Raw genomic sequence first — 26,003 nt, 5'->3', positions numbered from 1 at the left:
TGTGATGAGACGTGGTATGATCCCTCTATCTTTGTCCTTGTCTCTTTGCCCGCCCCTACTGTGCAGCGAGGAGGTGTGCATCCTTTCTGCGTCGGGCACGGCAGCAATCCTCAACCCCAAGTTCATGCAGGAGGGCTGCCTGGACAGCTACAGCGAACACAGGTTGTCATGGCATCCGGCCTTCTTTGCAGCGAGATCAGACAAGGCCGACTTTCATATTCTCCTTTACACCAAGGATAGATAGCTCTGGCTCCGCTTCATGGGTCACAGGGCGGACTTGCAGGATATGGGCCACCACCAAAACATTATTAAATTTGCATTGATCTCTACGTATGTAACGATGAATTGCTTCAGCATGTCCACCGGCACCACAGTGAGCTCAATTCACCACCGCCAGAGCGAAGATTATCGAAAGGGCAAACGGCGCTAAAAAGCTGCACGTGCAGGACTTAGTTTATTTGGAGATTTTTTTTTCTTTATTTACTTATTTTGATTTGGGATTTTTAAAAACAGTATTTTATTCAATTTCATTTGCACTGTTAAGAAGAGGACACGTTTGAAACAGTTTAGAAAGATGAATAAAGGAATATTTTTGAATAAATTAGTCTGCTGTTAAAAAATCGTGACACAATCTTATTGTGTATCGTGAAGGTATCGTTACATCCCTATTGATCTCTCATATTTTCATAAATGATCAAAAGAAGTGCGTGAGATTTTTCTCAAACCAGTGGCTATTACAGAAGATTATATATATCATGTTTTTAAACCATATTAGAGTGGCCCCATTTTTTTTTTAAGTGATGCCAGAGAAGGCTGCATTCTCATCCTCCTTTTGTAAGAAGAAAAATTGTGACAAAAAATGAGTGAAACTGTGCTGTATTTAAGGGCTGTACAGACCGCCTGAAGTCTGAACATTACAAGTGATATTCAGCATGTAGAGACAATCAGGCAGTCATGCATTTTATTTAGTAGAAATAATTTGTCACAGCAACCACAAGAAATGCATAAAATATGCAAAATAAATTAACAGAATGTTCAAAACATAAAAAAACTATTTTGCAATTCAGTTGCCCTGACATATGTCAGTTGACCTTGAGCATAGTCTTAATATCTCAACAAACCACAACTGCAGGCCCTGACAAAGACAGTGTCAATTATCAGTGAAGCTCAATGCATATTTAATGCAGTATAAGTAAATAAACTTGCCAGTATGTCATTCAGGTCGGCTTATTACGTCTGACAGTCCAGCCAGAACAATCTGCTTGCTACCATCAGTACTGACGCCAGTATCCCTGCATGACTTCTAAAGGGAACTTCTGTTCCTCGCCTTTGGTCGTCAGTTTGACGCCTCTTTCTACACCCTGATGACTGTCGGTAGCTGATCATGCTGATCATCCTTCCATGTAGCAGGAGATGATGTCAGAATTTAATCCATTAAATGCTAGAATTTGGAAGAATTTCTTTCTGTTGTTGGTAACCAGTGAAGAAAAGGATCCGTTTCTTCATTTTCACTCATATTTTTGACTCTGTCCATTTCCTCTGCATCTATAACAGAAGGGTCAAAGAATGTCAGGGCAGTGTTTCCCAATCTGGTCCTCAGGGACCCGCAGACAGTCCACGGTTTGATACTGAGAGCTGGGAGGGAGCAAAACTGTGGGTCCCCGAAGACCCGATTGGGAGCCACTGCGCTAGAGCGACCAAGCTCTCCCTCAGCGCCGCCAACGATGAGAGATGCAAACTGAGCAGCTTCACGGGCAGCGTTTTTGTAGCCTGATAGCATCTGAAGGAAACATCAAATGGCCTTTGCAACCTCTAAACCTTTGTCTAAACTACTTATTTTTGTCTCCGTTTTTTTTTCTTCCTCATATAAGGTCACGAAAGGTTCTCTGTTTTAAAATTCATACTTGTAATATTTTGTCATACACCTACGGGCCACCCAACCCCAATATTTAAAACACATTATATTGAATATAATGGAAAATATTGAAAATGTTTAAGTACTTATGAATCATGTTGCTTCCCGACATACGACAAGGGACATGTTTCTGTGTGTGTTCGGGGTTAATTTGCAGTACCTTGTACATGTTACATATTTGCCTTTTAAATATACACGTACACTGATCGGGCAGACCTGTTTTAATGTCCCTGCGTTATTTGCTCAGCAGGTTGGAAGATCCGTCGCCCCCTAGCTGTGGCTTTTGTCACATTCCCTACGACGAGCTCAACATGCCCTTCCCAGCTCACCTCACGTACTGCTACAACTGTCGCCGGCAGAAGGTCCCGGATGTGCTCTTCACCAGCATAGACCTGCCGGTGGAGGCAGCGGTGATGGGCAAGGGCAGCTTGATCCAGGCCAGGTACGCTCCGGGCCATGAAGCCCCCCCCCCCCCCCCCCCCGTGACGTTCAGGAGGAGTGAGGGCTTAGCTTGGTATTTAGGGACATTGCAGAGCTCTCATGAATATCACAGGAAGAGCACAGTTGGAAGTGCTTTGACCTTAACAGATTTCAGCATTTTTTAATTTTTTTTTTTTTGTTCCGTTTAACGACAACCTTTGAAATTAAAGGTTAAACTGTTCATTTAGTGCTGTGAGCCGCTCTCCTCTGTGAGCTACCCATCTTACCTCGGAATGGCCCTCAGCTTGAAGCTGAATGATGGCTCCAAACCACCCGCCTCATCACACTGTGCTGTCCCTCCCGACAGGCTGTGCCGGCTGAAGAAGAAGGCCCAAGGGGAGGTGAACGCCACTGCCATCAGCAACCTGCTGCCCTTCATGGAGTATGAGCTGCACACCCAGCTGATGAACAAGTTGAAGCTGCGCGGCATGAATGCCCTGTTCGGGCTGCGCGTGCAGATCAGCGTGGGCGAGAACATGCTGGTGGGGCTGGCGGTGAGCAGGTCCTGGGGTCAGGGGTCGTGGGGACGGCGCCTCAGGGTCTTTCTGCATGTCGGAACATTTTTTATTTCCTTGCTCTTAATAGATTCCTGCTTCTGCTGTCTGCTAGCATGCGACAACTGTTTATCACAAGATGGAGGTGGTTTTATGCGTGTTAAAAGAAAAAAAAAAAAAGCGATACTGGACATTGAAAAGAGGATGGCATGGCGTGACATGCCCTGGTTGCTCAGTCTGCCACAGGCGTGTACCTGACGGCCCTGCCCGCTCCGGGGGGCATCCAGATAGCGGGGAAGACGCCCAGCGACATCACCTACGAGCAGCATATCTCCAACATGCAGAAGAAGATCAACGACACCATCGCCAAAAACAAGGACCTCTACGAGATCCAACCCCAGGTGAGTGGCAGCCCGTAGGCCTGGAGAGCGAGAGCTGTCTGTTCATTGCTCTGGATCGTGCCATTTCCCGGCGAGGCACCAGCAGTCCAGAATGCCCAATATTTATATACACAAGGTCATCCAAGGACAGCTACTTTAGCTGTGGGCTGACCTCACAGAATCGTCAGATGTCCATTCCATGTTCACATGATGCAGGGCGAATTTCTAATGTTTAAATATATATTTGAGGAGTTCCATTATTTTTACAAGACCCCCCCCCCCCCCAAAGTTCTTTGATGGTACACAGAGCCATTCAGAGGCATTAATATGATACATTAAAGCATGACCATTCATTGCGTTCACAAAATTCATCACGAAGAAATACTTATGCATAAATCGGTGTATTTATGTTATCCTATCACAAGCTATTGGGGTTAAACGTCTCACTTTAGCTAATTTTGTAGCTGTGTTTCTTATATATTCCATCAGAAACATTTTAATTTATATTTGACATCTTTTATATAATTCTCTACGGCACTGGGCTTTCTTACTGGATGCCTTTTAAAGGGTCACTCCAAAGTATATTTATTTTGTCATATGGTTCATCATCTTGAAGATTGCTGGCTCATGATGTCACCGTCCTCCTCTCTGCAAGTCTAGCTATGTTCCATGGCTGGGGAGTTGGGGATGTCTTGTTATACTGAAATGGAAATTAATTGACATTGGAAAAAACGAACACGAACATGGAGCGTTCATGAAATTACCGTCCGGGTAGCAACTTACTCAGCGAGTCTGATATCAATCTGAAGGAGTGCAGAGGTTTTATTCCAGCAAATCACAGCCCATAAAATATTTCGAAGGCCTCTTACTGCTTCCTGCATTTATTGGTTGCTCACGTCAAAGACATGCATTGTTCCAGGACTGACAATCAGGTGGATGTGTAGTCATAAATATAGAATACATTAAATGGGCCACTCTTCACTGTATACGCACGTATACTGCAGTGGAAAAGATTTTAGGCCAATCTGCACATTTAAATCCTGGTTTAATCGTGGTTCTGCTGCCTGAAGGCTATGGTGAGCAGCAGGTTGCTTCCAGGTTCAAAATTTCTATGACAGCAGCAGACAGGAACAAGGTAAAGCAGGAGAGACTGGCAATAACCATAAACCAGCCAGGTAGAGGGCAGGAGCGGCTTTTTAATGCCAGAGATGTCAAGTTATCCGGCAGTTTCTCATGAATCGGAGGATGAGCTCAAGTGACCTTCAAAAGGAATGGGAAACATTAAGTGGTGTGAAGTGCACTGCTAGGACAGTTTGTATCAGGCTCCTAGAAGCAGGACTGAAGACCCATAAAGCAAGGAAGAAGCCCTTCATCAGTGAGAAACAGAAAAACCAAGCTGTAGTTTGCAAAAAAAAATTTATATATATTTTTTTATATATATATATATATATATATATATAAATATATATATATAAATATATATATATATATATATATATATATATATATATATATATAAATATATATATATATATATATATATATAAATATATATATATATATATATATATATATAAATATATATATAAATATATATATATATATATATATATATATATATATATATATATATATATATATATATATATATATATATATATATATATATAAATAAATAACAGATCTTGGAATTTACAAGATGGCTGCTTAGGGGTTGTGCTGATCAAGCCCATGTGTCCCTCACTAGCCACCATACCGAATAGCTATGAAAACACGATCTTACGGCAGCATTCCACAGCATGACTGCATCGGCATTTCAAGCTTCTGATCCTTGGCTGACAGCAGGGAGAGGCATGTTTTCTGGGGTTAGCCTGGTCCCCCACCAGCAAAAGGAAGCACAGAATGGATTATTGCTGCTGGCATTCACCTTCTTCTCTCTTTGGGTTGCCGGTAGGAGTTCATCGAGGAGGTGATTGGGTCGCCTATTCCAGAGTCCCGGCAGCGTTCCCGACTTTTCCGGTCACACTCAGAAAGCTCAGATGAGGTGTCGGAGCTTGACTTGTCACACGGAAAGAAGGATGCCTTTGTCCTTGAAGTAAGTCCTTCTGTCGTCTGTCATCTTTAAAAATGTTGATGTCACACTGACGGTGTGTCGATGCTATTCATTGAGGTACACAACACAGCAGATCTCTCATCCTTACAGATTGACGACACAGACGCCGTGGAGGACATCCACTCCCTCCTCACCGACGCGCCTATGCCATCAGGTACCAGCATCGTCGCCAGCTTGAAGGTGCAGGGCATGGGGTCCCTGGATGCAGCTCTCCAATCCAGGCAAACGTTCAGCAGCAGCACAGGGCTCTGAAAGTCTAGCCTACCCATAACCAGCCTCAACACCCCCAACTGAAGACATTGCTGGCCTGAGGCAGTCTGATTCCAGGAGACTGGCCCATCCTCTAGTAGTTCATGGTACCAACTAGCAAGTCACCAGGAGCTAGTTAAGGACTTGAAATACCAAAGGCACCACTGAGTGGTCGTCTCGCCTTTGAGAGGTTATCCTTGAAAAGCTGACGGCCATCGCGTTTCTCAGTCCAGTTCTCACGCCTGAAACAAATAATCAAGGGCACCAAATACCTTCTGCGGTTTTGTTATGGGTTCCGAGGGGAGAAAACTGTGGCACAGTGTTGAGAAACACTGGCTAAAGGGATCCTGAGATTTGAGTCTAGCAACTAACCCTAGTCTGTCTGTTCTTGGAGCATGAAGTTCTCTGATCGAAAGATGAGTCTTCGGTAGAACTTCTTAAGTCATGTCACTTCATGCACTGCCAGCTGAAGAGGAGATTCTCATGTGAAATGCATGCTGTCTAAATGCTCATAGTAAATGTAATCAGTGTTCTCTAAGTCCTTTGCTCACTTGCATACTCCTTCTTAGGCTTTTATAGCTGTAATACGGAGATTATGCCTGGGATTTACAACTGGACATCAAGTTTACAGGTATGAACTTCCTATTTTCCATAGTGCCTGGCAGGTAAGAGCTTGGCACCAAAACAGATGTCAGTGATTGACTTTTTTCCCCTAAGAATTACCTGCACACCCATTTTATTTCAGATGTTCACTTCGGTGCGCGTATTCCGGCTGAACAACATTAACCTGACCAACCAAGGACTTAACAAGATTTTTAATGACCTCTGTGAGAATCTGCTCAAGGTGAGAGCAGTCCTAGGAACTTAGCCGTCCGCTGAATGAAATTATTTTGTGGATCCTAAGGGGTGTGTGCTTTAAGCTCTGAAGGATGGTTGAGATGTGCGTGGGTTGGCTGTCATGAGGTGTATGAATCCATAAAGCATCAAGGAAGTGATGTGCTGAAAGAAAATATAAAAGGTTATTATTATTATTAATACTTGTTAACTGAAGCTTTTATGCACCATGATTTGCACTGTTTCGCTTTTAATGCTGGTGCTCAAGGGAGTCGTTTTCTCTTCCAGAGTCTGTACTTCAAGCTGCGCTCCATGGTTCCCTGCTGCCTTTGCCGTTTGAACTTCGCTGTGGCCGTACCAGAAGAGGAGCTCATTCAGGTGAGCCTGCAGCAGTAAGCAGCCTTCCCAGGCTCACAGGCCGCTTTCTGTTGGATTCTCGCTTCTCGGGGCACCCAGACGAGCTAAAAGCCTTGATTTAGCATGAGTTGGTTTTGTAGACCTAAAATTTGAACTTCAAAAGCATTCCAGTGTGCGGACAGGTTTGCATATACTGGAAGTTCACGCAGAGGTATCTGACTACAGTTTCTGAGGGTTTTTTTGACAAGTAATTTTTCTTGCTCTATAAAGCAAAAACTCCTTGTGCCAGGTTACCGGACTTCCAGCATTCGATGGTGTTGGTCGATTCTTGGAGGAGTTAATGCTAACAGTACTTTTGTACCGTTCAACACCTGTACACAATCTGCACTTCTTAGCCGACAACCCTGTTAGTTATTACTGTTCTTGGACTTCCTCCAGCGGAATTTTTCTGCCGCTGTAGTTGGCTGTGTGTCTTCAAAGGAACCATGTAACTTCAGCATGCATCACTGGCATGTAGTTCATTCAGAAGGTATGAGCCGGAGCCTGTTTTCAGGAGAGACGCCGTAAGCAGTTCACATTGTCTCTGCCAGGTGGCCGTCACTGCTGTTGCCATGACTTTTGACAAGGAGCAGACTCAAGAAAACTGCAAAGCAAATATGGAGAAGGCAGTAATGAAAGGTGGCTCTATTTTTTTTTTTTTTATGTATTTGCTATTTTTTTTTTTTTTGTCAAATAAAGTAATTTTGGTTTTGTTTACTGGAGATTAGCATATAGCATCCAATTAGTTTTGTGATGAGTGTTAATAGTAGGATATCTGGTTGTGCTCAGTGGGAGCAGCTAGATTGCTGAGAGCTTCCTTCCTGCGCTTGGTGGATAAAGGATTGATTGTCCCCCAAATCCTTCCCTGCCTTATGTCGCTCTCTCTCTCTCTCTCTCTCTCTCTCTCTCTCTCTCTCTCATTTTGAAGTGATATCAGAGAATGAAGAGCAGCTTCAGTTCCCACTGGAACTGTGCACAGAGACTCCAGCTCCACAGCCCTTCTCCCCCAGCAAAGGCACAGGTACTGTGGGCTGGCTGTACTGTGTGGGGGGGGGGTAATATCCATCCTTATATTCCATTGGTTTTCACTCCTGCTTCTGGAAGCGGTTTTGCTTTCCTGCTCTCTTCCTGTGCATAGAAGGGATGTGAAATAATGAGTGTAGTCAAGTGCCAAAGTGCTCTAGATGAGAAGATGCCAGGACCAGGAGTGAAGACCTTAGCTTTGTCCTGTCCCACCAGGCCGGATCTCCATGCCTGTCAGTGTGTAGAGAGTGGGAGGCTCCCACGCGGTCTGTGAGCCGCCACGACTGACAATGTCAGTAGACATGGCGTTTTTTTGTCTCACGGTCTTGGATATTCCACCATATAGAGTAACAGCATACGACTGTCTCCAAGGCCACTGTGGTACGAAAAAACACGAAGTGCAGTGATAGACACAACAGGCTAGAAATACAAATTAAAAATCCAGGCATGTCAACATTAACACACAATTTAAATGTAAACATTGCTGGCATGCTAGGGGTAAGACGGCCGCCCTGGGTTAGTTCTGGCCTTGACCCACCCTGCCCTCCTGTCCACAGGGCACCAAGATGGCAGTGGCATCCACACCTCCGCCAGAGGTAAGGCCCCCCCCCCCACCTGCCCATGCGCCCATTAGCACTACAATCAGGGCATTCTTTTTAAATCCTTTTTTTCTTTTGTCTCTCAGACAGATAGTGCTTTCCTGACGAAGCGATTTGAGGCAAATAGCCAATGTCATCCATGTTATTTTTTCCTTTTTTATTTTTTCTTCTTTCTTTTTGTCTGTCTGTGTACTTTCAGCCACCTCAGTTGATTACAGTTCCTTTGCAGACAGATGCAGCACCTGGATAGAGCTCATTAAACTGAAAGCTCAGGCCATAAGACGTGGATCAATTAAGACAAGTAGGAGGACACTGTTTCTAGCGCACTCTGGTGAAAATCCCAGCGGTACTATGTAATCTACCTCTGCCATGACGGTGGTGGGCGGAGCCTTGCTGCCCCACAAATGGCATTACTGATCAAGCACAGCTGATTGACAGAGTGTGAAAGCTGAGGACACGCCCCCCCTATGCGGGCTTGTCCTGCTTCTGGTTAGACGTATTTGGGCTCGACTGTTTATTTTCGCCTGCAGTCACCGCTCATTCAAGAATATTATTTCTAATTTTTGTCTGTGCACAGTTTAAAGGTCTAGTTGATTTCGGTGAATTCGGAAACATGAGCCAGCACCGCACGATTTAGATTCTCTGCAGGCTTTTCTGATTGGCTAGCTGGTGGCTTGAAAAGCATCAAAGCTATAAAGCGTAAGGTTACATTTTAAGAAATGTAACATCTTTCACACTCTCGCTCCTCCAAAACAGTAACTCCCTCGGCAGACGACTTGTCTTGTGTTCCCTTTATCTTCTCCTCTGATCATTGCTCAGGCATAAGCCGTCTGATTACCCTCCTGTTCGTTTGGTTTTGTCCGTGCCGCCCCCCTGCCCCCATCTGTTCCTCCCTTTCCATTCATGTACCGCATGCTATGCATGAGTACCCGTTTCCTCCATGGCAGGCCATGCTAAGCTACATCGTTGAGGCTTCAGATGGTCTCTGAATGCTGTCACAGCCATTTCACCACACCGAAGCAGACGGCACTCTCCCTCCATCTCCCTCTCTCTTTTTCTATACATGCTTCCATGGCTCTTGACTAACATCTGATCATCGTTCCCATGACGCCGTCTGAAGGCTGTGTGTCTGCTCCCTGTGTGCACCCCCCCCCCCCCCCCACAGCAGCCTCCCAGGAGAGAGGCAGCCCGCTACCAGAGGGGTGTTCGCGGTCCCTACGCTGTTTGCGCCCGTTCCCCAGCAGCACGGTCTCTGTTGTCAAAATGACCCCGCTTTCCTTCCTCCCGGGCACTCGAATCATCAAGTACCTGGGTATCATCAACATGTTCTTCATCCGGGAAACCACGTCACTGCGGGAGGTAAGGGCAACGTCCGAGGGAGCCCCCCCCCCCCCTCACGCCAGCAGGAGCTGCCAGACCTGTCTTGCTGAAATACCACGGTGGTATTAATCTGCTCACATTGGTCAATCTCAACACAGATTCGACGCCTGAACATTTCGGGGCTCTGCCTGTGGCATGGAATTTGAAGCTCTCTCTCAAATGACGGTTAAGAGGCGTGTGTAAAAGTCATTTGATTGCAATACTTGTGGCCTGTCTTGAATAAGACAGTCGATTAAGCTTTTAATGTGCGAGCGTTTCTTTTCATAACTTGGTTAAAGGTTTTTGTTGACTTTCATTTAATTGAAATTGTAAGTGATTTTCATTTAATCTGGGTGAGCTGCTTGGTGCATTAGGGCTACATTTGTAAAATGTTAGGGTTTTTATAGCATCGTTAAGTGATGCGGAGCATTACGTTTCAGTGTGTTTGTGTTTTGTCTGTGTCTGTCCTCCACAGGAAGGGGGAGTCAGTGGGTTCCTGCACTGTTTTATTGCTGAGGTGTTTGCCATGGTGCGGGCGCATGTGGCAGCCCTGGGAGGGAACGCCGTGGTGTCCTACAGCATGAAGGAGTGTGTCTTCATGGAGAACCCCAACAAGAACCAGGTGGGCCTCAGGCATATCTGTGCCCCTGCCTCCCTGCCTCACTGCCTCACTGCCTCCCTGCCTCCCTGCCTCACTGCACTCACACTGCGTTCCTCTGCCCCCAGGCTCAGTGCCTTATCAACGTGAGCGGCGACGCTGTCATCTTTGTGCGGGAGTCGGAGGCGGATGTGGCATCTATTCCTGCTCAGACATCTAGCATGCAGAATTCGAGCACCGCTGCAGAAGCCAATGCATAGAGAGAGAACACACACACACACTCACACACACACACACAAGCATGCACTGGCATGTGCTATCCAAGCCAACTCTGGATTTGTGGTTGTCTTTGACCTTCAGGACAAGCGCCCAAAGGTCAATGCCTCTCCATAATCACCATTACTTTAATACTGAGGGGGGAAAAAGGACCACAGGGTCTGAGACACTGGGCTGGCCAGGTGGATTCTGTGAAAGTTGTGTGGACATCTCTATTTATTTATTGATTGTTTTTTTTTTTTTTTAATGAAATCAGGATCACGGCGGGTGTCCAAATGTTTCAGTGTCTCGTGGTCTGGGATTCCTCTGGTCGGAGACTTCAGTAAATTGTCCACGCTTTCGTAGAATGCCCACCCGGCCGTGTCGGGCACCTGAGAGGACACCCGTGCCAAATCAGTAAGAAGGCCCCCATTGACGTTCCATGCCTTTACACAAAGCAGAGGCAGCTGTATGTCATTTTCCCGGGATGAAGGCGTCCCTGAAGTACCTATTCGGGATGCTTCACCTGCGTGGTCAGAGAGGTGCGGTGGGTACTCTGTGCCACTTGCACTCGACTCTTTTATATATATATTTTCAGTGCACTTTTTAAGGTGGGAAGACAAGAAGTGTTTTTCCTTCTGTCAAACATCCTTGCTTGAGAAGCTCATACTAAATAAATGTAATGAAACTCGTGTCGCAAAGTGCGCTGCTCTTCTCATGGTTAAGGTGCCGCAGAATTTAATTTCATTTTTAGTTGTGTACTACTGAATTTTTGATATTTTTTTAATTCTGTCTAATGCTGGAAAATGCAGTTTTTTTTTTTTTGTTTTTTTTTTAGTGTAGGTGCCACAAGCAACCTTTTTATTTGTGTAAATGTGTATTAAAAAAATCAGATGGGTATTTTTGTAAAAAAAAAAGAAAATAAAGTGAGCGATTTAGTAAATTGTGTTTAGTTGCATGAGCCATTTGAACCTTTGGGAGTAAGTCTGTAGCCTGTAATCCTAGTGAATAGTGCAGAACAGGCAGGTTCAATCAGTGTAAGACTTGAATGTACAGAAGGGGGCGCTGTTGCTTTCTTCTAATTAGCAACATGGTAACCTTTTCAATGGACACGTTCCCTGTAATTTGGCCCAGTCCTTCTTAATCTTGCACAATAAAGTTCTATTTAAAAGGTGACAGAGGTCTGCAGTGGTTATGCTTCCTCCATTAAGTGAAAATTACGGCTTGAAGTGTCTGAGTGACTGTATCCATCTTTAAAAGGTGAGGGTTTGTCCCTTCTCAGTAGAGTCTGAGTTATTCAGCTCTCTGTGGGGTTTTTCCATTCCCATCCACCAAATGAACTGAGGTTGTCACACTCACTAAATGATGTACAGTGTGTAGGACAGTCTGTGAGGCGAAGTGGTGCCGATAACTGCATTTCAGGATTGGCCATATCAAAATGTATTCGATGTATAAATGTTACTTAGGAGGGAAAAAAAACGGATTTAATGGTAACGTCTTTTAACAGTTACCACCAGTTGTGGGAGGGGATGAGGCTTTAAAAATCCCTTAACGTTTGGGCATGCTGTCGTTCACTGCCTCCTTAAATCCAAATGGAACAAATACGGTACCCAGCGGTAAGCTGGTAATGACTGGCCCTTCCTTTGGTACCCTCCCAGTCTGTATATCACATCCAAGATGTTCCCTGGTAGTGGAATGAGCATTAATGGAAGACTCACGGACAAGTCTTCCGGTCTGCGATCTGAACTCCCAATGAATACAAGTCCGGCAGCCTCAGCTTTCAGCCACTTATTCCTTTGGGAAAAACTTCAGGTGTGTTAATGCCAGTTTAAGAGCAAATGATATTCTTCGTCCGACAGCTAAGTATGTCAATGTAATGAAGGGATAATAGTTTAGGAGCACAATTACCTTTTTACATCAGAGTGAATACTTAAGTAGCTCAGTTAGGTTTATTTAGGTAGCTTTTAAGTAGCTCTGAATAAACTTCTGATGAGGTCATTTTTGTGTTTTTTTTTTTTTTTTTTTTTTTTTTTCCCTTACAATACCTGCATCAAATTATTAAATTACTATCAAAGTGATGGGTTCTGCCCTAAGTATTCTTTTTTTAAAAAAAATTATAGATGGTAGAAATAAGAGTTTAGCCTCTATTCCAGGGGTTTGACAACATGTCTGTGACAACATTCCTGTGGAGAAATGTTTTGATTGAGAAATAAAACTATGTAAACTATGAAATACCTAGGGGAGAAGGGGGGGGGGGTATTAATGTAGCTGCACGAACAGCTAAAATTTACAAAGTACATTTGGGAAAGTTACGCTCCATAAACAGCATCACTCAGCCAATGAAATGAGGGGGTTGCGGTATGCAGAGAGCCTGTCCAAGGCTGTGATATAGTACACAGTCCAGCAACACATTCTCCATAGGCCTGTGCCTTACACGGAAGCTTGTGGGATACATCTGCTCTGAACTGTGACACTTCCATTGATCACTGCCTTAATCTTGTAGTAGTTCACAGGGAATCGCTGAGAAACTAATCAGTGGACACCATGTGACATGTCCAGGCCTACAGAACCCTAGGCCAAATAGGTCACTGAATCCACATCGACTCATGTCAGCCATTAAAGATGAGCTCAGTGTGGAGATCACTACATCAAAAGAGGATGTGTGTCTGTCAAAGATAAAGATTTATTTACAAAACTATTGGACATTTATTAAAGTCAGTAGTGCCATATTTACTTAGAAAGTAAAACGATGGTGTGTATTATTAGCTAATAACTAACAAATTCACCAGTTGTCATCAACTGAGATATATTTAATATTTTGGATATAAAGTGCACATTCTTTAGAGCGAGCATATGCTCTATATATAGCCTAGGCTACTCTGCCGGGGAGCCTCATGCACCATCAGCTTCCAGAAACTTATGGTTTTGGCTCCTCAACTTCATCAGCGCTCCCAGCATCACGTCACAATCACAAATTGCCAGTCACGGTCAGTACCGGAGAAATGCCCAGCTGAGGGCAGCAGACGTCCGCGGACGCTCCGCTCTGGGGCAGTAGCAGGGCACGCATGCAGAGAAGAGAAGCGGCGCTTTGTTCCCGTCGGAAGCCCGCTGCGGATCTGGCCGTCGGGGAGAGAGAGGGGGGCAACGAGAGAAGGGGAGAGAGCGCAAGGGCGACTGGATAACGGCGCGGGGCTGGGTTTTTAAGGGATGTGCAGACGCCGTCGACGGGGAATGAGGATCAGGGTTGTGCTTCTCAACGGGGCTGCGGTGGATTTTTGTATATATATATATAACTGGGGATGCAGCATGACAAGACGCAGTATCTTGCCACTGTGAATCAAAATGCATCCCCCCTTGCTTTAGCGGTCAAAAAGATTGCTTGATGATGGCGTATTTTTGTTCAGCCAACTAAAACCCCGTGCATTTCATCAAAACGGGAGTGAGCGGCTCTGCTGAAAACCAAGGATTTTGTCCGTGTCGACGAAAATAATTCTTGGACTCAAATTCCGATTCCCATTTTTTTTCCATGGAAAACAAAAAAAATCAGATCACTCCAAAATTAAACAGTCGATGTGGACTTTGCCATTTTTGAAGACTGCCTTCACCGATACTTATTTCAATGACTTTGAATGCATAATTAAATAATATAAACCTCTTCGGTAATGATGTTTGTAAGATGCCATAGGAGCAAGTTGTCTGTATCTGCGGCACTGTGTGTCATCGTGTTGTGCTGGATGTACAAATACCCGGTGTACAGGTTCCCGAGCGATAAGGAGATTGTAAATAAAGTCTTACAACAGGGACGAACATGGAAGAAAAACGAAACAAGCATCCAGTTATTCAGGTATATTTCCTACCGTTAAAAAGTCCGTCTGGCTGGGAAAAGAAGTTATGCAACAACGGAGCGATCTCCAGGATGTATCTTGGTTGTATTACATTTACAAATTGCGTCATTTTAAATGACATTTACTTTTGTTCTTGTTTTGTACATTTGGTGACAGAGTAATAACTGCAATCAGTGATGAGTATTTTATCCGGTGCAGGCGTCATTACGTCGCACCGTCGTCATCGGCGTGGTTACTTTTCAGTTTTTTATACAGGCTGTAGTATAAAAATTAAACAAAAGATTAATTATTTTTTAGCAATAATTACATCACAATTAAATGTTACAGTTTTGTGTTTTACAGTAGTTGCATTTATTAAAATGTAGCGCTGTTGAAAAGTTTAAATGCATATTCAGAATAAGTGGTTACAGAAGTCATGTTTGCTTATGGGGCGGCATGGTGGTGCAGTGGTTAGCTCTGTTCAGCATTGCCTCACACCTGGACCAGGGTTCGAGTCTCCGCCTGGGTCACATGTGTGTGGAGTTTGCATGTTCTCCCCATGTAGTCGTGGGGTTTCCTCCGGGTACTCCGGTTTCCCCCCACAGCCCAAAAACATGCTGAGGCTAATTGGACTTGCTAATTGTAGGTGTGCATGTGTGAGTGAATGGTGTGTGAGTGTGCCCTGCGATGGGCTGGCCCCCCATCCAGGGTTGTTCCCTGCCTCGTGCCCATTGCTTAAGGGACAGGCTCCGGACCCCCCGCTACCCAGTAGGATAAGCGGTTTGAAAAATGGATGGATGTTTGTTTATCCGTAAATTTTTAGTAAAACAGTGTCTTGGTGGCTTACAATATAATTACAATAGCAAAAATCTGAAATTACAATTTTATTTCTAAACAATAAGCTAGAGTGATTACATGAAACGGGGACATGATATTAATTATCATGATGCAACATTTAACCGCTAAACAATTGTGTTTCACTGGTAGGACGTATGACCACACACATATTTAGTCAACCTTAAAAGTTAGACAGTTTTTGCTATATTGGTAGTTTTTAGGACATGAACTGGACCGTTTTCGGACTTTTCTGACTTGTTACAACCGTGGCATGTTGCTTTTGTGAAAGTCAACTTTATTCATAAAACAATAGTACTCACTGTGTTGTGGCCATGTGTTTGCTGTTTTATTTTTCAGTCGGCCTAAGAAAAATACCCCCTTTTCAGCAGCGTTTCTATGGACTGTGAACATCGGGGCTTCCCTGAAATAGTCCAGGCAAACCACAAACTTCTCTGTTCATTTTCTTGTCATTTGGAATTTTTATCGGTTCAAACAAGAAGTTGTATATTTGGGAAAGTAGAGCTGTAACATTAGGGCTTGCAGTACACGTTGTGTTTGTTACTCTTCTTAACAACACGCGACAGTAAGGGCATCCAGAGGCGATTCTAGGGACTCTGGAGGCCCTTAGCAAAAAACTCCTCCTCCCCCAACACGGTAAAATTAATTACCTTTATTTTATCGTGAAATGTAAATTTATAATATCAACAAAGAGAATATAATAAACAGAAGACCTTTGTTTTCACTTTTGTGAAAAATAGAATACACAAATTTAGCAGATTTGTCTTTGCAATGGACTGTGTAATGGGCCACCCTTGGGAGCCTGCCCCCTCCCAGCTCAGGGTCCCAGACCAGTGCTCGCCCTGCCTGTCCTTTTGCTGTAACTTGGGTTACTGTAGCTGTTGTTCAGATTTGCTAGTTAAAAGAACTTGACACAACTTTGAATTGTAGTAGAATTTTTTTGTATGCTATGCTCTCTAAAGCTTAACTTACCAGCTCTCTGACAAGTAATTTTATAATGAATGTTTTGCAGGTAATATTACTTTAGAATTGCTACTGTAACATCACTGCTAGCCAGTAACACCTGGCAGGCTATGGACAGGCTTGGGCTGCCCAATCTGAAATAAAATCATACACTCCCAGTGCTTGATAGTCTTCTCCAACATTAGGCAGGACACTCTTCGGATGGGCAAATATTTAGTCCTTTGGTAGAAAACAAATAAAACTGCCGCAAGTCCTGATTTCCTGAGTGGTTTAAAATGTGCATTTTTCCATGTGCAATCTGACGAGTGCGTAGATGCATTTTTTGTTCCAGAGCACAAGATTGTCTTTTCATATGCAGATGCTCCTCATGTGTTGACCTTTGACCTGCTTTCTTCTCATTGATTTGTTTTTGAGTGTTCTCTTTATGTTTATTTTTTATTTTTTATACAGGTTTCATTTTTGACAGAGCTGTAATTCTCATGTGCATCAGCTTATGATCTGTAAATGAAAATTGCACTAAAATAGTCTGTGAATTTCTTTTCTCGAGATTGTTGAACCTTTGAAATACACTGAGGGCACCATTCTTTATACTGAGACTTGTTTAGTGAACATCGCTGAAACACGAAGGCAGTGTATGTCTAGAGAGCTGGCATAGATTATTGTTGCAGTGTGCAAATATGGCAAAAACTATTGCTTAAGTCCTTAGCTATTTTGTTTATTTTATTATGTCATGGGTTAGGAAAGAGATGCATTTGCATATGAATGTAACATTGCCCAGGCACGTAATTTGTGTGTCTGTCCCCGGAAGTAGTTTATAACGGTCAGTCATTGTGGTGGCTCAGCAGTCATTGATTTTTATTTACATTCTTTCACTTTCTCCACAGAGAGCTGCTGAAAGAATGCTGTGACCCCCGGAACATGTTTGCCGTGACTAAGGAGAACACACCCCTAGGGACGGTGCTGTGGTATGATGGAGAGCTGTTCCACTGGCATACAGTGAACAATGACACCTATTCCCTTTTTATACAAGTAAGAATCTTTATCCATTCCAATATTGATTAGAATACTTGGTAACGCTTTACATTAACTGCACCTTCATGATGCCTTTATAATACATGCAGTGCACCTTCATAATGCATTTATATAACATTCATAAGCAGCACATAACTGTACCTTAACATCCTAACACACCTTAATAGCGTTAATAAACATTAATAACACATAATACATTGATATACATTAATTATGCACATTAATAGCACTGTAAACTCACTCCTACAAGGGTCTGGGTTCAATTTGAATTAAGCAGAACTGTCATTTGTAGTAAATATTTATGAGTCATGTATGATAGATTAAATTCCTTCTTTACACCCAAATGGAGCAGCACTCATATTCGTGAAATAACACAGTTCAAGTAGCACAGGGTAATTCTTATACCTTGCCTTTGCCTGTTATAAATCTTACAAAAATAAACTTGATGCCATGCTGGTCTTGAAATAACAAATTTATAAATTGCACTTTTATTTTAAGGAAGACATTAAGTTCCTTTCACTTTTAAACAGCTTACTGCTGAGTTGATTACGCAGAAACGCTCGCTCACCCTGTCATTTTTAGTCAGCACCTAGGGGTTCGTGTGCCGACATTGACCAGTTCTCCCATTATGCATTTCCCAGTTTCCTTTTTACAGCTGGTAGTTTTGTGCCACGCGGGGCCTCTAATAAAATTATTTGTCATGTAGCTCATTCAAAATACACAGAGGGAGTCTCAGAGCTAATTTGGGAAACGGACTTATAGTGAAATGGACTTATAGTGAAACACTCCTGAATCTGTCAATTTATCATCTGCGCTGAAGCTTACTTTGCACTTGAATGCTTCGTAGGTTTCCGTCTGTTTTGGGTTTTATGTCAGATTTAGCTATTTAATCTTCGTCTAGTTTTCTCTGCAGCATATAATTTGAATTTGCTGTCATGTAGATATTTAACACACCTTGAAATAGACTGTTATTCACTTTAGGGTGTCCCCTGTCTCGTGACCTTGTGCTGCGCCTCTATTTATGGAAGATGGACATTAGATATGAATGTGCTAAAAACACGATCGGGGATCGACTCATTTGGACAGTGGGACGCTGGACAGTCAGTTCAGTCCATAAATAAAGAGATAAAAAGTCATCGTGCCTGCAGTGTAGCTCCAACATGGCAGGCTGCGAAGGAGAGAAACGTGAGAATGTGAACAGCATGCGCTGTCTGCTGCTTCCTGTCCATTGATCGTCAGCCCTGTGAACTGGAACAGAAGGAGCCTTACGGGAATTAGGAAGCCACTGCAGTGGCCAGAAATAAAACAGAAGGTAGAGACACACAGCAAACTCGGAGTCTGTCCATCTGCCACGTTGAGACTGATCTGGCATCCACTGCCAGCAGGCCGGTGATATTATGGGAACTGGAGGTTGCGGGGTGTTACTGGAGAGTTTACTGGGTGGCTAGCTCTGATTGCATGGGCATACCGGTTGTGTGCGTGTAGAGCACCTCCACCACCTTAATATGCTGCTTGGGAGGTGTGAGATTGTCCTTGGTAGTGACAGCAACATGATAGATACACATGGCCCTTTATTTGGGGTCACGGAGCGTTGTGGTGAAAATCAGAGGGGAACCAGCTATGGAACAAGAGGGCTGACTTTGGAACTGAAGAATGTGTAATAAGTTCTGGGTTGGTGGCCTACATGTGTTGGATAATTCTATGGGCAGGAGGGAACATGAGAGTGTATAATGTGTATGAGTGACTGCAGGATAAAAGGAACTGGTCACCTGACTTTGCTCCGCCCCCTGAAGTCCCTGCCCCACCCCTCTTTTTAAACTAGGGAGTTTGCAGTTTACCTGCTTCTTTACCTTGCCATTGTTCAGCAAAGCCGACACGGAAGGCTGCTTGCAGACCTGACGGATATTCTAGGTCCTTCCGTCCGTTTTCTGTATCTACTTGTTCTGTGCAGGGTCACGGGGGTCTAAAGCTCATCCCGGAAGCTACAGGTACAAGGCAGGGAATAACAGACCACTGACGCCTATGGGAAAACCCCACAGCAACATGCAAACTCCACACTTAAGCCAAGGTGGAGACTCCAGCCCCAGTATTACAGGTGTGAGGCAACAGTTCTAACCGCTGCACCACCAGGCCATCATTAGCTCAGTATATTTATTTAGCTATTTACTGATGTCAGGATCCTCCCCACCCCAGGATAACTTGGCCTGCTTCCTTAACCACCATGCCACCTGCTTGTTTCCCTACTTGTGGGGAACATGAGTTCAGATTGTGGCTGGGACATGATACCCAGGAGTAGGTGGCCTGGCCAATTGGCCCGGTGACAGTGGGCGGAGCTTATTAACGCCGGCCATACAGGATCCTGAAAACCCCACTAGCTACTTATGGGCTAAAGGGGTTGTGGTGACCTGTAGCTCAAACATAGCAATGGCTTGCTTTCACTATTAAATGGTGCGAGCTTCCAGTGCAATGGCAACCTCACCCCAAAGTTTAAGATACGTTGCCTGACCCACACAATGAATCACTTATTGCACAGCAACATCCCTTGTTGTCTTGAGTTGCCTGGTGACCTTCTGGGTCGCGTGAGTTGGTCCGGCAGCTCCAAGTTAAAATATCGCCAGCCATGTCTGTGATGTCTGTACCTCCGCAGCTGGAGTTAAGTGATCCAGAGCCGCGCAGTCGTCACTAACGATTCGTCCGGGCGCATTCAGAGACACGTTTAGCAGCGCATGCGCGTGCACTCTTCTGTTGCTAGGAGACGCCGTTGCGGCTCCCGCTTAAGAAGTGTTCTGTCGTTGGCAACGGTGGGGTCCTGAAGAGGAGCGGCTGTGGCAAGGACATCGACCAGGCCGATTTCATCATGAGGTCAGTCAGTTCTGCCTGTCACACCTGCTGGGTCTGACCCACTAGCAGATTAATTCCAATATATCCTGAAAAATAATTATAATGAAATCGATTTAGCATTTCACCTTTGAACTGAAACACTTTTCATACCTCTTTCTTGTTCTTGAAGCCGGGAATATAGTAGAAAATTAGCTTAGAGTTTATTCTAGTTTGCTGTGCTTAAGATGTCCAGGAATAAGAGAACTAAGTTGGAATTTTCTCCAAAAGAACAACAAACAGTTGTGAGCGCATTTGCTGAGAGTAAATTGTCTGGTTCGTGAAACTGTCAAGAAGTTTTACTTAATTAACTGGCCACTGAGTGTATAATGCAGCTTGCTAATGCGCTCTGCTTCGCCAAAGAGTGGATGATATGGCCGCAACTGAATATATACAGCATGAACACAGAGTCTGGCACTTCATTTACGGCTTGACTTGGCAGTCAAAAGGTTATGGTTAGACATTGTGGCTGCGACACATCAGAAATTGAGTATGGTGGTCGGAGGAGAATAGCCAGACCCGTGAACGCTTACAGGAAGGCCAGAATAGCTCAGTACAACTGTGAAATGCCGAATAGCATTTCTGAGAATCACAGAACGGTTTATCGGTTTTCTACAGTTGCCCTTCCTGTGCCGTTTGCCTGCAGGTGCAACCTCCCACCGCTGTCCAAGGACTACACAGCAGACGTGGGGACCAGGACACACTTGGTGACAGCAAACCCCAGCATCGTTGAGAAAAGGTGTGCACGCCTCGTGTCGCCACCCAGGGGATGGAGCTGCGGTTGGTCTGCAGTGCTTTGCTTCAAGGCCTGGCTTCGCCTGTGTGGAAATACAGTGCAATGTGAATTTATTTAACAGACGATTGTATCCAAAACAATTAAAACATTTTTGAGAAAGCAGGGTCAGACAGTCCTTTGAGCAGTTGGGTGTTATGAGTCTGGATCAGGGACCCAACAGTAAAATCAATCTAACAAACTTGGGATATGAACCAGCAACATTCTGGTGACAGGCACTGCTGCGCCACACTCCACCCCTCCACGTGCTGTCTTTGACATCACAGGGAGGATTCGCATTGGGGTGATGGTGCAGAATAAGGGGTCGGGCTCCGTCTACATGGCATCAGCCGGCTGGTGACTCTCGACCCAACTTAGTCTCACAAAGTGTAACAAGAGAAAGGAACTGAAAGAGTACCCTGCTCTGTGTCAGTGTCGATTTAAAATAGCTCAGCAGTTCTTCATATTTAATAGAATATTCACATGCTTTTGATATCTGGGTTCACTTTTCATGCACAAATGAGAGTATAAGTAAGAATCAGAGAGAAAAAACACATCTATATAATACGTATCTGTAAGAAAATATTGGTTTCTTATGGAAATCATATTATTTCCAAATGGCACTTTTCTTTACAATGTTATTAGGAACGGAACAGATTCCTATTGCATTGTGTGCCAAGTTGCGAGTTTGCAAAGTCAGGGGAAAGAGCAACTCTGTCAGCTGATTTGGCTAGAAGGGAGGTGTTGCTGAGTGCAGTCGGCTGGATGGAGCCCATGTCTTGTGAGGCGAGCAGCTTTATTGCAAGAATAATCGATGTGTGTTGAATCTGCCTCAGATCTCTGATTCGGCCCTGTCCCGCAGGCCTGACAGAGACGCACTGCAAGATCGAAACATTAAATTACAAATTGGTTACAGGGGAATGATTTAATGAGCTTTCCCCCTTTAGCATCGCAGGGCTCAACCACGTAAGAAAGGCTGAATTCTGCACACAAAACTGGCACGACCTGGTTGCACAATGACTGTTCACGGAATCTTGTAAATAATCGTAAGATTAAAAAAGAACAGGTAACATTTGCTTTTTGGTTCCTTGGAATATTATCCAATTGATCGGTATGGCGTTTACTCTGTAGATTTCTTTTCTTAATAAGAACCAGCATGGTGTTTATGCGCATGTTGAGTCATATACCTACAGTAGTGCTCTTTACAGCACCATTTGGCACATTTGCATAGTCTGCATATTTATTTTAATTATAAAATCCCATACAATATATAACACGTTTGAAACATTATGCTTTGCATCCTTCGTTGACTTCTTGTGTGATTCATTCAGTCTGATATTGAACATGACCGCCAAGCATTTTGTATAATAAAAACACCAGCTACTGTATGTTTTAGCGCTTTGCGTTTAACAGCTCTGCTTGAGATTCAGGTTATTTTTACAGCTGGTATTGTGTGCATCTGATGTTTTTTTTTTCTCAGGATAACGTCACACTTTGGCAGTAAAAGCATTGACTTCACGGTCCTCCCTTCAGCCCAGAGTGTCTCCATGAAATTGCAATGGGTGTTATTCATGAATCAGAATGTATTTGAGTACATTCCGGTTTACTCCTAAAATGATTGTCCTTATTTGTTCGCAAAATGGTGCTTGTAGGATTTCAGTGCTTTCTGGTGCCAATCTCTCAAATTCATGAATATGAGAGAGTCTTTGGGGCAGGAGAGTGAGATGCAGCTTTGGCCATCGTGCTTTTTTAATTAATGAAATTGAAAAAGAATTGATTAGCTGACAATATACGGCTGCTGTAAATGAGCAGTGTGCCTAAAAGCTTTCTCGCTGATGAAATGTCACGTCTCCGGAATGTGTGACACAGATTCCAGAACCTGCTGTGGTCGCGGAAGTCTTTCGTGGAGAGCATGAAGGCCTACAGTTCTAGCTACGTCTACATGCCGGCCTTCTCCATGAAGCCGGGCACGGACCCCTCGCTGCGGGCGTACCACGCCCTCGCCGACAGCAGCTCCAACCAGACGGTGCTCTTCGCCAACCCAGACTTCCTGAAGAGCGTGGGCAAGTTCTGGAAGGGGCGCGGCGTGCGTGCCAAGCGCCTCTCCACGGGCCTCTTCTTGGTCAGCCTGGCACTGGGGCTGTGCGAGGAAGTCACCATCTACGGCTTCTGGCCCTTTTCTTTGGGCCTGAGGGACGACTTCGTCAGCCACCACTACTACGACAACGTCCTGCCATTCACTGGCTTCCATGCCATGCCCGAGGAGTTCCTGCAGCTGTGGCATTTGCACAAGAGTGGCACACTGCGAATGCGCGTGGGCGACTGCTCCAGTGGGGGCGGCGGAACCCTGGTCACATCAGAGAGAGGAAGCGAGTGAGCAGACCCCTCCCTCTTACAACCCAAACGCTGGAAGTGACCATGACGCATCTGCATGGTGTGCCTGCCATCTCTCTCTCTCTCTTTCTCTCTCTCTCTATTTCAGTTTGCAGGCTTGGGTTGTGTTTCACCATTAATGCAATAACAGGCAGGCATGACCGCCGCCACCAACCCCTGGTGAAGTCAGAGGGAACAGCGGACTTTCAAAACAGCCAAGAAAAAGTAGCAATAGACAAACGGCGTGGAATTAAAGATTACATCCAGGACAGTGCTTGACACTGAGGAGTCTCCACTTCGATGACTGAAGTCAGTCAATCTAGAAGACGGGAGGCAAGAAAAATGTATTTGCTGCAGGAAATGCTGCAGTGAATATTTTCGGTTACATTAGGGCCATTTTTAGCAGGTGTTTAACTTTACTTATGTACAAGAACCCTAAGGTTTCAAGTTGAAGATAAATTGCTGTTATGTTTAAGTTTGCTGCAGTATTTTATTTAACTTATAAGGGACCAGGTTGCCATGTACCTGAAGTATTCACACAAAAAAAAAACATAAAAAAACTTAAAAAGTGTTGTTAATTAGGTGTGGGCTTCCCGGCTCATGAAGGAGGGGTATCTGTACTTCACTGGGTTGTTTTGTGAGGTACAGGCGGAGACATTTCCGAGATTGTGCCAAACGACGTGAGCGGGGAAGGCGTGACGACACGTCTGTCCACCTGCCATGCTCAGGTGCCGGTCACCTGTCCAATCAACATGAACGCATGACCACCGTGCACAGTGTGACCGCTGCTGTCTGCCTGCTTGGAGTCAGTACGTGTGTCCGTACGGTGCTTTTTATGTCATTTCCTGTGGTTCTGTACGAGCATCACAGTATGTTCAGCGTAACTTTAACCCTTGTGTTTTGTGTGGTTGGGCCGGTTGGTAACGGGAAGGTGATGTTTCGCGAGTGACGTAACGTTCAGAAAACCATTTAACGGTAATGAACGAATGATTTTCCATGACACACCAAGTCATCGCTTGAAAGCCTTGTATAGTACAAAATACAAAAAACAATATCTCTGTATTGAGAAAGAAATTTTCCATTGGGACTGTTTAATTCATGCTCTGTATCTAATTTAGGACCCTAGAGTCTGGCGTTTTGCAGTGGTGTCTTTTTTCCTCATTGGGTCTGTAAGCTCTCTCCACCATGCCAGCCTCTCTCAGCGACAGACCTCGCACGGCCTCCGCTCGTTCTGCTGTTAGTGACGCTGTGGAGGTGGATGTCCGTGCATCACGGGTGCAAAGCCCCCTTCCTCCTTCTCGCTGGACACCACAGCAGCTCCAGGTTCTCCCCAAGGTGAATGTGGAGGGGTGTAATGTCAGTCAGAGATATTTCGTTATATCCTCTCACCTGTGTCTATTTTTTTTTTAAAAAAAAAAGGTTGAGTGCCTTTTCATTGTCGAGGTGTAATACTTTATAGAGGCAAAATGTTATTTTATAGGGTTCCAGGTTTATGTTGTTAAAATCGATTGGATCTTATACATTTTTTTTTTCATTTACTGTTAACTGTTACTTCATACACTTGATTTCTAAGCCATATTCAGTAGAACCTACTCAGAAGGTGTTTAGAACACTAGCTACTGGTTTTACTGTTGTACTTTTTGGGATCTTATTTCTTTATGCAATTCAGGAGATTCATCTTGTGCCAGTTAAAGATCACATTGTACCAAAAAGCCTAGTAGTATATTTTATGTCAAAGACAGTGAGGTGTGAATAATGAAATAATTGCTCCTTTTTCCTTTGTGAATGAAGTCCCTAAGTACTTTATCTGGTAAAATAATAAACCTTTTGTGAGTCGTCTTAATTGTGTCCGCCGCTTGGGTATGTCAATGTAAAGAATAGTGCTTCTGTCATGATGGTTTACAGTGGGATGCCGTGAATGAGTGTCCCAGTCGCATGGCCTGTGAGTGTAGTGAGCCAGTCAGCTTTCCATCACGATGGGGGATGCTGCTTGTCTACAAGAATTATGTTTAAATAAAAGAGAAAAATGTGTCAAAGTTTTCTGGATGTCAATGGAATTGTCCAGGAAAGAAAATAAAAACAATGCATTTGTGATGTTAAAACTGGATTTGAGTACATTTGTTATGTCTGGTGAACCTGTTTTTTTCTGGAGATCCATTCCCAGAATACCGTTATTCCCCATCTATCGCGAAAGACCATATAAATGAATTTTTTTTTATAGTTTTCACAAAAAGTTTGCTTACAACAATCGGGCCACAAGCAAGGTACGCGATGCATTGGGCATATATGTATATTTGACATAGAAACAATGGGCTATTGTCATCTGGAAACAAAACACAAATAGACTCGATTTATTTTGTGCAGATTAAAACCGCACCCAGTTTTGTGTCACGCTGGCACTGTTAATTGTGTGGCCTTGAGGCAGAGGGAGTCCTGTCATTCTGAACTTTCTTGAGGCCTAGTTGTAGATGTACGGCAAACTAGAGTGGCACCCTGATGTTCGCAGGCACATCAGTCAGGTGTGTGTGTGCGTTTGCTAGTTCGCGTTCTTGTTTCTGTGCCAGCCGGGCTTGGAGGATTCTTCATCGAGTAAGAATAATGAAGCATACGTA

At 44.1% G+C, this 26,003-nt stretch overlaps 2 protein-coding genes across 10 annotated transcripts in view; both read left to right on the top strand.

Annotated features, from left to right (window-relative positions):
* The window catches only part of c2cd5 (C2 calcium dependent domain containing 5), a 30,584-nt gene extending 18,713 nt beyond the window's left edge, over window positions 1–11,871 (top strand). For 6 of the 9 annotated variants that reach the window (XM_048996848.1, XM_048996578.1, XM_048996322.1 and 3 more), the window contains 16 exons: window positions 67–162; window positions 2,163–2,357; window positions 2,703–2,889; window positions 3,126–3,290; window positions 5,224–5,364; window positions 5,473–5,536; window positions 6,201–6,262; window positions 6,377–6,475; window positions 6,754–6,843; window positions 7,413–7,500; window positions 7,790–7,882; window positions 8,442–8,480; window positions 8,683–8,784; window positions 9,649–9,842; window positions 10,318–10,464; window positions 10,569–11,871. In XM_048996848.1, coding sequence (XP_048852805.1) covers window positions 67–162; window positions 2,163–2,357; window positions 2,703–2,889; window positions 3,126–3,290; window positions 5,224–5,364; window positions 5,473–5,536; window positions 6,201–6,262; window positions 6,377–6,475; window positions 6,754–6,843; window positions 7,413–7,500; window positions 7,790–7,882; window positions 8,442–8,480; window positions 8,683–8,784; window positions 9,649–9,842; window positions 10,318–10,464; window positions 10,569–10,700 — 1,894 coding nt within the window. In that variant the 3' untranslated portion in view covers window positions 10,701–11,871. The remainder of the gene's footprint in view (window positions 1–66; window positions 163–2,162; window positions 2,358–2,702; window positions 2,890–3,125; window positions 3,291–5,223; window positions 5,365–5,472; window positions 5,537–6,200; window positions 6,263–6,376; window positions 6,476–6,753; window positions 6,844–7,412; window positions 7,501–7,789; window positions 7,883–8,441; window positions 8,481–8,682; window positions 8,785–9,648; window positions 9,843–10,317; window positions 10,465–10,568) is intronic. The other 3 variants (XM_048996655.1, XM_048996799.1, XM_048996489.1) reach the window with 1 other exon arrangement.
* Window positions 11,872–13,667: 1,796 nt separating this feature from the next.
* Window positions 13,668–25,493, top strand: LOC125720981 (alpha-N-acetylneuraminide alpha-2,8-sialyltransferase-like). Its single transcript, XM_048996930.1, has 5 exons — window positions 13,668–14,539; window positions 17,222–17,366; window positions 20,122–20,231; window positions 20,893–20,985; window positions 22,888–25,493. Exons 1-5 carry the CDS (start codon window positions 14,358–14,360, stop codon window positions 23,393–23,395), a joined length of 1,038 nt encoding a protein of 345 aa, XP_048852887.1. The 5' UTR covers window positions 13,668–14,357; the 3' UTR covers window positions 23,396–25,493.
* Window positions 25,494–26,003: the final 510 nt, after the last annotated feature.

This window comes from Brienomyrus brachyistius, chromosome 1 (genome assembly GCF_023856365.1).
Source record: "Brienomyrus brachyistius isolate T26 chromosome 1, BBRACH_0.4, whole genome shotgun sequence".
Classification (NCBI taxonomy): domain Eukaryota; kingdom Metazoa; phylum Chordata; class Actinopteri; order Osteoglossiformes; family Mormyridae; genus Brienomyrus; species Brienomyrus brachyistius.
Note: the sequence above shows the minus strand (reverse complement) of the source record. Positions and strands in the feature narration are given on the sequence as shown.